Genomic DNA, 12184 nt, shown 5'->3' with positions numbered 1-12184 from the left:
CTCCTGTCTTATTCCTGGTTATGGCTACACAGCTTATTATAGTTGTGAAGTACATTCTTTTTTATCTTCTCTGTGGGTCACAGGTATGGGTTCCTAGCTTCCACAGAGCCTGCCTCCAATTGGAGCATTCTAGAGCTAAGCAGGTTTTGGTGGGAGCGCATCACTCCCCAGTGCTGCATGTGTTGGAGGGATGTGGCTCCCAGTGTTACCATTTGCTTCCTTTTCATCCACAGCAGCAATAGAAGTATTCTTTGATTTCTGAAAATTTACTTTAGGTCTTTGATTGTGTTGACTTTTTATTAATTATTTTTATAACTAGTTAGGTTTCACTTTCTCTTAAGTTGCTATATTTTTCATTGAAAAATGACATTTTAAAGCATAAACTATGAGGGAGCTTAGGTCCTTGCCTTCAGCTGTAGCCCAGGCCCCCTGAAAAGATGAACCTATCTTTAAACTTAGCATTACTTTTGAGTTATTATCTTCAGCATTCCAGTTCTGGTAGTCGGCAGCTGCACTGCCATTCTGGTAAATGGTAAAAATGGTGCCTTGACATTCTGGGCATGCATGGGGAAGTTATTCTGAATTTGCTAAATTTTAATGTAAGGATGCAGTTTCTCTTTTCATCTAAATTGGGGCGGGGTGGGCTCATCTTGGAATGTTATTCGAAGAGGCTATGAAGGTATATTTTTGGAACTGCATCAAACACTAACACCATATGTCAGATCAGAAACAGATTATGATCCCAAAGTCAAAAACGAGTTCTAGCCTGCTTAACAGTAACAGCAAACTCCTGCAGTTCCTTGAGGTCAGGAGGACACCCAAAACTGTCGTGTAGAATCAAGAGACAGTTGATTCAATGTCTGGTTAGGAAACTATAATTCACAAACACACAAAAATAGTTTCCAGTTTAATACGTGACCATATTGTTTAGAATGACTTTGGTTTTGAATTTCCATTCTAAAATCATTCTGTGGTATGTTAAGTTGTAAAGATAATCAAATTAAATACCTGGTGGACCTACATCTAGTTTCAAAAGCAAGAATAGTCCTTTGTGGCATCAAGCACAGTGCATACAGTTTGCTTTCACTGAGTAACACACACACATTCCCTTTAGGCCCATACAGACAGGCCAAAATAAAGCTGCTTCGGGTCACTTTGGAGGTATGCTGTTTAAATTATGCATGCGTCCTAAGAGTACAGAAGCCACATCAAAGCCATGATCCAGTCCTAAGAACCAGAGCGCAACTTTGGCGCAGCTTCTGGAGTCTTAGGATGCATGCATCATGTAAACAGTATACCTCCAAAGTGACCCGAAGCAGCTTTATTTTGGCAGTCTGTATGGGCCTTTGCTACCCAGTTCTAGCTGTGTGGAAAACCTGTCAGTGAAATCCTGAGGAAACCTGTTGTAAATTTCTCCATCGATTTCAGAAGATAGATTCTCATTGGTCAGGATTTCAAATAATTGATTGTTTACTGGCCAGTTCATAATATGTATCCTTCAAGCACTTGTGCAATAGTTAGGGACAAAGGCCAGCAAAGGTGTTTTTATTTTGAGGGGGGGGGAGATGCTCTTTAGTTGTACTTCTGATAGTATTTAATTTCTAGCTGAGGTATTTAATATTGATTATGTTTCTGTTTTTTTTAAATTCCTGATTTTATTTACAGCTTAGTTCCTGCAGATCTAAACAGTGATATTTATTACAGCCTATGTATGACCAATACAAATGCATCTATCTTACCTATCTGAGTCATGGCCGCTCAGGGAAGGCATACTGTTAGATTAGTTAGGCTGGAGGGAATTAACAACAAAGAATAGAACCACATACAGGAAGGAACATAGTTCTTCCTTGTGCCTGAAGAAACAGTTTAAAAAAACCCTGCAGGAGTTCCAATCAGTTATGCTACTGTACTCTGAGCAGGGAGCTCTCTCTCTATATATATCTCAGATAAATTTTAATGCCTTTCCCATATCACTTTGTCCTCTAGAGGTAGATGTTCTGAATATGCTATATGAATAATTTGCATAGTTCCATTGAATGACTTCCTGTGTAATTTAGTATCTGCCAGAAGCCCAGGGGTTTCAAAGAATCTGGAATTTTCTTGGCAAGGCTTTGGTTGGCAGCGGGGTGTTCTCACAGAAAGAATCACATGAGGCTGAGCTTGCATCACAATAAGGTAAAATGGTCTAGGAATGAGAAAGGGGTCTACAGCAGGCATTGAAGCCCTGCTTTGTGCCCAGTCACCTTCCAGTTTTGGAGCTTTCACTGAATACTACCCACATGTTCTTCTGGGTTTTTTTTCTTGGTGCTTTAAAAAAATAATTCAGAATTTACAGTCTCACTAAAACCCTAGGTTAAAAGAAATGCAGATTCCGTTGCTTCATCTGGTTATGAAAACCTTCCATCAGGAGTAATGCCGCTTAATACCTCTTGGATTTTTGCAATGTGTTTCATCTTGGAGATGAAACAAAAGCTAAATGGCTATGCTGCTTATTAAACACTAGGTTCCTCTGCAGTAATAAACACAATATCTCCCTGACTTCAGTCTTTTGGTAGCTAGATATTCATAGACTGCATGACAGAATGCTTTCCCCAGATCAGAGCTCTTGGGACCTTCCAAGAGATATATTTCAGGAGATAGTATATATGACTAGTAAGTGAGCATATGACAGAGGACTGTTCTTTGCTGCTTCTAGGTGCCTTCATCTGATTTCTGGAAGGAACTGTGCCTCAGCCTCCCACGGAAAGTCTCCTACCAAGGCCTCAGGGGAGACCCACAAACCTACCTCCAGGAAGACAAGGACCCCATGTTGATCCTGAACAGTAACTACCTGGATTTCCGGGGAGATTCCCATCCTGAAGGAGATGCTGGTAATGACACTATTCAGTTTTAGTTCTGTCACCATTTGTTGAAATAATGACTCTGAAGTAAGCCTGTCCAGGCACACAACCTTCCTCTGTGAGTAGCATATTAGTAGGATACACTTGGGTTCTACTCTTGTTGATCCTACTGCTATGAGGGTTTTTTGTTTGTTTGTTTGTTCTGTTATTTACGCTGGTAAAAGTAATTTCACAGTGGGACACAAAGGGGGCATTCACATTCACTTTTTTGCATTAACGGATTGGTGTTCCCATTATGGAGTTACTGAATCTCTCCAAGGCATTTTAACCCTGCTGCTGTTCACACATGCCATCGTTGTTTTTTTTTAAATGTCAGTCAAATGATACCCATCCACATCATCCCTCTTCCCCCCCTTTCATGAGTGTGTGTGCGTGTAAACAAAAGCACCTCACAGAAAAATCCTCCCTCTCTGCACCCCCCCTTCCCAGGTACCTCTGAGGGAAAGTTGAACTTATGGCTTAGTGGCCTGAGTATTGGACTGGGATTCCCCACTCAACCATGGAAGCCCACTGGGTGACCTATTGGCCAAGTCACATTCTCTCAGCTTCAGAGGATGGCCATGGCAAACCCCTTCTGAAGAAACATTGTCAAGAAAACCCCATGACATAAGCCTATAAGTCAAAGACAACTTGAAGGCACACAAAAACAACAAAAACAACTGGTCACTCTTCTACTGGGTGACCTTGGACAAGTCACACTCTCAGCCTCACAGTATGGCCATGGCAAATCTCTCTGAAGAAACTGCCAAGAAAACTGGCTGTAGAGTCACCATACGTTGGAAGTGAAGGCAAACAACACACACACACACACACATAGAGAGCGGTGGCAAAACCTCCAATATAAATTGAGGGACATTTTGGAATTCTTCCTGGCTGAAATGGAGGACATGACCTGTAAAAGCAGGGCATCTGTTTACGTTGTTCTGACTTATGGCAACTCTACCATGGGCTTTTCTTTGTTCAGAAAGGGGGGTGGTGCCATTGCCTTACTCTGAAGGCCGTCCAGAAGGTTGAAATGGAGGACAGGTCCTGGGAAAGGAGGACCTCTCTTCCCCCACCCCCATGCCACCCAATCTCTCTTCCCCATGCCCCTCCACTGCCTAGTCGCTTTTCCCCTGCACCTTGCCAACCAATCTCTGTCCATCCCCCTCTGATGCCTGATCCCACGCCTGGTCACCCTGAGCTAAGGGAAGCGGTGACAGAAAGCTGCCCAAAGTAGGAGGGCAACCATCAGGTGGCATGTGTATGTTCTGCTCCTGCATATGAAACCCCTCCCTTCCTTTCAATTCAGAGCATTCCAAATCAATTCGATAGCACATTCATATTGGCGATGATGAGGATCTTTCAAGAAAATGTGGGGTAAATCCCAGTATTGAATGTCCCAGCTTAAGTGGGTTTTAGGGTAGCCTCCCCCCCCCCCCCAAGTGCACCAACTGCATTCTCGGCCAATGTGAATGCCAAGGAAATAACCTGTTTTCATACTGGGTTATTTTTGTAGTGTGAATGGGCCCAAAGATTCTCAACAAAAAACATCACAACAAAGGGGGTTTTTTAATAAAAAGAATTTACATGAAAGAAAATGTTTGTTTCTGCAAAAGTAAACAGCAGAATGTTTTCCAGCAGTACCTTAAACTAATTCAGCAAGCTGGTCATAGGAGCAGAGAGATTTCCAGTCAGGCACTACAACAGGAGGAGACCTGTTTGTTAGTCTTGCCCTTGTCTCCAAAGCTAGCAAGACCTCAAATGGTTCTTTGATGTACCAGACCTGAGACAAGAGAGAAAAAGCTGGTGTCTAAAACATAAAACCTTTTCTGCTAACTTGAAAAGTAGTATCTCAATTTGAGATAGCAGTGAGAGAACCTTCAGGGACTTCAAAGTACTAGATATTAACCTTAAATCTTCCATGAAGGTTAATTATGTGTGTGGGGAGAGCTCTATTTACTGAAGAAGTGAAGCACATTTGGTTTTTCTCAATGAGCTAATATGGGCAAGACATTGTTGTCTGAGTACCTCACCATGTTCAATAACACATCTTGGCTAGTGTATTACTGCTCTCTAACATAGCACCATTTATCTGGAACTTAAAATAATTAAATTATGAGCCTTAAAAGCCTTGTCTTTGTCCTACCTCTGCCACCATCTCCTCATGGTTTGTCTGGCTACTTCCAGCCTGTTTTTTTCAAAGCTGTTTTCTAGTTTTGATTGATTTAGGGCTGGAGTAGATAGGCAGGAAAAAGTGTTGAAATCCAGCTGCCCGCATGGCCTACTCCCAAGGGTGGGGCAAACATGTAGTTTTTTTGTTGCCTCCCCACCATACATGTGCACTGTTGCACAAACACACTGCTTGTGACCTCCAAGTACTTCCCATGTCTGCCAGATGTCATTCCATTGCATGGCCACATTGGTGTGTGAGTGATACAGGGCATCGGTGTATCAGTGTGCGAGTGATACATTGGCAAAGCACAGTCATGGAGAGCACCCTTACATGTCCCCTTCACCCCATGCTTCCATGTTGGATTGTCTGGTTTGTGTACCTTGTCATTACATCAATTGGACTTGCTGAACTTTCATTTATTTGTTTTGACACAGCCCCGCACTCGTGTTAGGGCATTTATTTGCAGCAGTGAAGATGTGCATTTTCCACCTTGAGTCAAACTTTTCCAGCTTCTTTTTGCTCCTGTTTTTAGCCCTGGAGAGTGGCTTTGGTCCTGTTTCCAGCCTACATTAGGCATGTGTTGTCTAAACGCCCCACCTTCAAAGCAGCTACAAACCACTTTGTTTTTCCTGTGTGTTTCACCCCATGGGCTACAATCCTATATGCCAAAGGTGGGCAAAATGTGATCTGGGGCGACACATGGTCTCCTTAGGCCACTTTTGTGGCTTCCAGGTTTTCAAAAAAAAGTTATGCAAAATTTGTTTGCTTCCAAATACCTTATGGGGGGATAGGGGTTTTCATTTTTGCCCCTTTTTACCTGGAACAGAACAGGAAATGATTTTCATTAACTTCCTCTTGTTAAAAAGGGCCTCTTTGGGCCTAAAAACATGGCAGATATGCCCCCTAGAGGGCATTTTGTAGCAAAAATGTTATGGATCTGTTTTGTTTTGTAGGGAATGGTGAAGGTGCAACCTTCCAAGATTTCCTAGGGGCTAATGTGGTCTTTTACAGGTGCTGACCCCTGCTATACTTCCTTAGTTCAGTCAAGGAAACATCATTTTGGGTTAACATGCATAGGTTGAGGCCTCAGTTGGATTAAGAATGCTAAGGCTACTATGAGAGTTTGTTTCTCCCAGAGGGCTGAAGGTGATTTGAAATACATCCCTGCTCATGCTGTGTGCATTCATCCAACTTTTGACTCTAGCAAATTGGTTTCCTCATTATTTTAAACAAACAACAACAGACAGATAAGAAAACTTGTTCTACCAGAGGCAGCAATGGGAACAAATGAAATAAATGTGTACAGCTTGCAGAGTTGAAGCTTCTCGAAGCACTTTAAACTTTTAAAGTAATGATTGCTTCCAACTTAACATGACTACTTTAATTCACAACAGTTATAATTATTTAAGTTTGTTGTTGTTAATTACCTTTGAGACAACCTGGACTAATGGTGGCCTTCAAGACTCCTGGTCCTCATTTGCCCTGCTGAGGTCCTACAAACTCAAGGCTGTGGCCTCCTTGATTGAGTCAGTCCATCTAGTTTGCCGCCTTCCTCTCTTTCTATTGCCCTCCATATTTCCTAGCATTATTGTCTTTTCTAGTGAGTCACTCCTTGTCATGATATGACCAAAGTACAACAGCCTCAATTTATTTATCTTGGCTTCCAGAGAGAGATGAGGGTTGGTCTGTTCTAGGATCCGTTTGTTTGTCCTTTTGACAGTCCACGTTATCCTCAGCACTTGTCTCCAGCACCACATCTCAAATGAGTTGCTTCCTCTCTGCTTTCTTCACTATCCAGCTCTTACATCTCTTGCCTTTGAGTTTTGCTGTAATCTATAAAGCACATGCTGCTTTTCTTCTGGAATTTCCTAGTGCAGTTCATTATCCATTATATTTTTGCAATGTGATCTCTGGTGCCTCTTCCTTTCCTGAACTCAGCTTGCACCTCTGGAATTTCTCGCTCCATATATGGTGGGAATCTCTGTTGCAGGACTTTAAGCATGACTTTTCTTGCATGGGAAATTAATGCAATGGTCCTTTAGTTTCTGCAGTCTTTTGTGTCTCTTTTTTGTGGATGAGAGTATTTATTGCTCATTTCCAATCTGTGGGTCACTGTTTTATCTTCCATATTTGTTGGCAGAGTTGAGTTAAAACTAAAGTTTATTCTGTCTGTGTGGCTGTAGCAGTTCTAATAAAATGTCATCTGTTCTGGGGATTTATTCCTCCCAATTGCCTTGAGTACAGCTTTCACTTTACCAATCTTCATTATATTTACCTCCGGATGACCTCACCTCTTCATTATATAATAATTTACTATGCTAGGCAGCATCTGATTACCTTGGTTGTCTACCAGTGTTGGTGATAATTCCACCATTACATACTGTTTTTGTGGCTTTCAAATAGCATAATAAACCATTTTCTTTGACCAGTCTAGAATGCCATTTGGATAACTAGCCCTCCATGGTCTTACTTCAAATGATGCTGGCATTGCAGTCATGCAATGCTCAATGCTCTCCCATTTTGCCATGTGATGATTAATGTGTGTAATCATTAATATGTATTCATTGTAGATATTTTTGTTTTACCATTACTCAAAAATAGCAGCATTTGAAGGCTGGTATATCGTCTTTAAAAATAAATAAATAAATGACCTCTCCTCCTCTATTATTTATTTGCCATCATAAAAGTTTCCAGAGAAGAAGAGACCTGCCAAAGAGCTATTTTTCAGCCTCACAGCCTGAAACTGGCTAATTCTTGCGCTTTCCTAGGCCTATAGGATTGCATGTGTACAGAGAATCAATGGGAGAGGAGTGTGCTTGCAGGCTGAAGCCCCAGAGGTTTGGAAGAACAAGTCCTGACAGTGGGGATTTGTTAACACAAGTTTAGCTTGCAGAGCAATACATTTTAAATTTAGCAACAAGAGTGAAGTAAATTAAGTGATCATAAAATATTTATGAGCAAGTGGCAACAGAAAACCTGGCTTACTCATACTCTATGGTTTTATTGTCAAGAAAAGAACAGAGGATGGAGAAAAATCACAAGATTGGCTGGGCTTTTGTTTTAGTTTGAGACAGCAGCATTGGGCTTTTTTTGTGGAAGGTGTGTGCGTCAGGTCCTTAATAGGCTTGGTTTTAGTGTCACCATGCATGTTGTGGGAAAGTTTCCTCCTTCATCTAGCTGTTCTGTAAAAGAGCATGCTAGGTTACTTGGGGCTCCATCTTCTCAAGATCTGAAAACCCTCTCCGGATCTGAAGACCAATCTGATCACTTGGAAGACCTTCCATTCTCTCAAGGAAAGCCTAATTCTTCAAAGAAGTACTGTAGCCATGTTAGCCTCTTGTAGCATAAAAAGGAGGAAGGAAGGGGAAATGGGAAGAAAGCTCCCACAAAAAAATGTGGCATTACCTTTAAGACTAACTGGCTTTTATTTTTGGAAGAGCTTTTGTGGATATAAATCCACTTTTTTAAAGCTTCTACTCTGAAGGAAAGTGATGCAGTTTAAGAGTATTTCATCAAGAGTGGAAGGCTGTTTTCAGCTTCTCTCCTCTGTTCCACTCCTTAGGTCTTTGAAATGACACCCAAACTTCTATGCTGTAGTTGAAGAACCCTTTGGTATCCATATCTTCTTTTCCTTCTCTCAGCTTTCAAAAACGGAATTATTTGTTTGCAATTATGAGCCTGTGTCCTTTGATTTGAACTGTAATCAGCCTAGTATTTACAAGCTTTCTTAGCAAATACTCAGAAAAATATGTTTTCTAAGTTCTTTCCTGGCTAATCACCTGGCACAAATATACTGTGTACATAAGTATTTTTGTACTGCCCTTGAGAATTATACTTTGGTTTCATTTGCCTTGCACCCACCCCTTAGCAGCCATCATAAGGAAGTGTTCAGAATTCAGAATCTCCACCCCCAAATAAACACACTCAGGAACAAGGTACGATTTTAGATCTAGAAGTGGAGGAAGTCAAAATCCTGTATATGAGGCAATCAAGAGGATGTAGTATCCTAAATATAAAAGACATTCACGAATCAAGAGGTGCTTGGTTGGGTCTCCTGGTCACATATTTCATGGTAATCAATGAATGTTTTACAGAGAAAGGATGGTTAACACTACAGAATTCCTGGGCATGTGCCTGCAAAGCATCTGGCTTCTGGCCTAAATGCTGACCAGGCATTGTCAGAATTTCATGTAACATTCTAAGCTGAAGAAGAACTCAGTGTAGATTTGTGTGTGTGTGTGTGTGTTTGATTCATAATGCTCCCAAACATTATGTGAACTGGACAGATTTGTATACCAAATGAGGTAATTATGAATTGCAGCAAAATTATTTTGTATTTATACTTGTCTAGCACTGGTTATAAATAAGCTGGCACCTCTCAGAAAAGATATCTTTGGATAACTAGAGGGTTTGCTAAAAGCATCAAATCAGAAGTTTTGAAGACAAGCGTGGTGCAGGAAAATGAGTGGGGGTAGAGAGAATTATGTTTTTAGGGAGCAAAAATGATCATTGATCCATTTGTGTTTGCATGCTATTGTCTTATGAAATCTCTAAAAGATATAAAGAGGAGCACCACATAAAATACAAAGAGAAAAATACTTCTGTGGAGGAACAGACAAAGAAAATCACAGTTCTCAGGCCCAGAAAAAAATCAAATAGAGCTGAGGCAATTGTGATGCCCTGTGATGATAGCTGGAGAAAGACAGAGGAAATCCAAATAGCTCCCAAGCCCATTTATTAACATGGGGTGGTCCCCTCCAGTGGGAAGTTCTTCTGAGTAAATTGCACTTCATGGATGACTGAATGGATGAGTGACTCTTAACATGGATCACATTTGTCAGATGAATGTGTGCAAGAGAACTTGCCAGTGGATTGTATCATACAGATGAACTTGCATCTCCTTTTTCTGTTGCATTAAGTGGTGCCCAACATCCAACTGCCATCTGAGTTGCGTTACATAGCAGCTGAAATGGAAGGGTGCTAATGTACTCACATCCTTCTCATAGGTGCTTGGGCACTGTAAAGATAGAATGCTGACTAGGTAGGCCTTTGGTGTGACCCAGCCCTGCTCTGCTTATATTTTTACAAAACATGATCTGTTGACGAAGCTGCTATTAAATGTACATCAGAAAGGAACTTAATTCTCAGTTCTAGGTTTGATTGAGTGATTCCTTTTGACTCCAAAGCTCCTCTGCTTCCCTAGGTGTTGAACTATTCAGGCCCATTGCATGCATCTAGCCTTTGTCAAGGTACCGTACTCAAAAACATCCAAAATAAATTTAAAATCACCAGCTGAGGACCAAACCACATGAGATGTGGAAGAGCCATAATTGGATCTTCTGACATTTCTATTTTTGCTTAAAAGTAACAATGGGAGTCTAGCTCTGATTAGAGCACAGACTCTGAGGGGAAGGTTTTTAACCCTTTCCCACAGGCTCTTTCTTCAGTCTAAATTGACCCCTGACTGCATGTCTCCTGTATATTATGTAGTTTGGTCATTAAACTGGCTTAATAACATTTTCTCTGAAGACATCTATGAGTCTGTAAAAGGAATATTAGCATCCTGAGCAGATTACAATTTGCAGGATTGTTTGTGGGAAGCTGTAAATGATATTAACTATGTTTGAACTGTAGATAACATCCTTCCCATGGATACTTTGCTGGAGTAATAATACAGGTTGAGTCTTCCTTATCTGAAATGCTTGGGACCAGAAGTATTTTGGATTTCAGATTAGTTTTTGGATTTTGGAATATTTGTGTATATATGAGATATCTTTGGAGTGGGACCTAACTCTAAATACAAAATTCATTTATATTTCATAAATCCTGAAGGTAATTTTATATGCAGTATTTTAAATAATTTAATAATTTTGTGCATGAAACAAACTTTGTGTACACTGAGCCAACAGAAAGCAAAGGCATCACTATTTTAGCCATCCATGAAAACAGTTTTGAATTTTGGAGCATTTTGGATTTGAGAATTCTGGATAAGGGAGCCTCAACCTGTAATATCAGTAATTCTAAAATCATATTTAACTTAGCAGAGTAGTGCGATCATTCTGCTCTGTCTTCCACCTCCACTAATTGTTATCTTCCTGTGCTGCAGGTGTCCGAGGGCCTATTTTCAAAGGCCCCCCAGTGCCTCGTATAACTGGCCCTGATGGTCCACCATGTGGTGCAGTGGAAGAATTACAACTTGGGGAAAACCAGAGGAGTGAGATAGACATCTCTGATTTGGGATCTCGCAACTATGGAGCAAGGACAGACTTCTACTGCCTCGTGACAGAAGATGATATATGAGATACTGGGATATTCTTGAGAAACTCACACACTTTCTTAGAATCATGTTCTTTGACAAAGATAATCTGCTCCACTTGTTTTCTTTAATTCAAAACAACTGCATGGAGACCACATGGCTATGTCCTGGGCCTGACTTTCTTCATCTTCAAGACTTCAATGATTCCTTTCATAGGAGAATTAGATGAAGGGATAAAGGGAAATCCATCAACATTTCAGATATTACCAAGCCAGAGGGGATAAGATGAATACCTCAGATAGGTATAAAATTCAAAATAACTTCAATAGAATGAAGAGCTGGTAGAAACTAACAAAATCATAATCAGTTATAAAGTTCTGTATTTAGGCAATAGCAATCCAGATGTGCAGACAGTGGACACCTGGAGTGGCAGTAGTAAATTTGAAAAGGCTGTTGGGGTTGTGGTCACTCATAAGCTCAACATGGATCAATGTGAAGTCTAAGGCTTTCATGGCCAGCATCCATTTTGTGTGTGTGTGGGGGGGGTGTTGGTCTATGTGGCCATCCTCTGGAAGAATTTATTCCTGGCATTTCGCCTGCATCTGTGGCTGGCATCTTCAAAGGTTGGTGGCACTTCCATGCCACCAACCTTTGAAGATGCCAGCCACAGATGCAGGTGAAACAGCAGGAATAAATTCTTCCAGAACACGGTCACATAGCCTGAAAAACCCACAACATGGATCAAAGTGTGGTGTTCCTCTAAAAACAACTAAAGTGATGCTAGACTGTATGACTAAAACTATTGTTTCCAGTCATGAGTAGGAGTCATTCCACTTTATTACAAACTAATCAAACTTCATCTGCAGTGTAGTA

General features: G+C 40.9%; 1 protein-coding gene across 2 annotated transcripts in view; it reads left to right on the top strand.

Annotated features, from left to right (window-relative positions):
• SIGIRR (single Ig and TIR domain containing) overlaps positions 1-11906 on the top strand; it is a 52256-nt gene extending 40350 nt beyond the window's left edge. For both annotated transcript variants that reach the window (XM_042465632.1, XM_042465642.1), the window contains 2 exons: positions 2696-2870; positions 11162-11906. In XM_042465632.1, the coding sequence (XP_042321566.1) occupies positions 2696-2870; positions 11162-11355 (369 nt within the window). In that variant the 3' untranslated portion in view covers positions 11356-11906. The remainder of the gene's footprint in view (positions 1-2695; positions 2871-11161) is intronic.
• The last annotated feature ends 278 nt before the right edge of the window (positions 11907-12184 follow it).

Source organism: Sceloporus undulatus, chromosome 1 (assembly GCF_019175285.1).
Source record: "Sceloporus undulatus isolate JIND9_A2432 ecotype Alabama chromosome 1, SceUnd_v1.1, whole genome shotgun sequence".
In the NCBI taxonomy this organism is placed as follows: domain Eukaryota; kingdom Metazoa; phylum Chordata; class Lepidosauria; order Squamata; family Phrynosomatidae; genus Sceloporus; species Sceloporus undulatus.
Note: the sequence above shows the minus strand (reverse complement) of the source record. Positions and strands in the feature narration are given on the sequence as shown.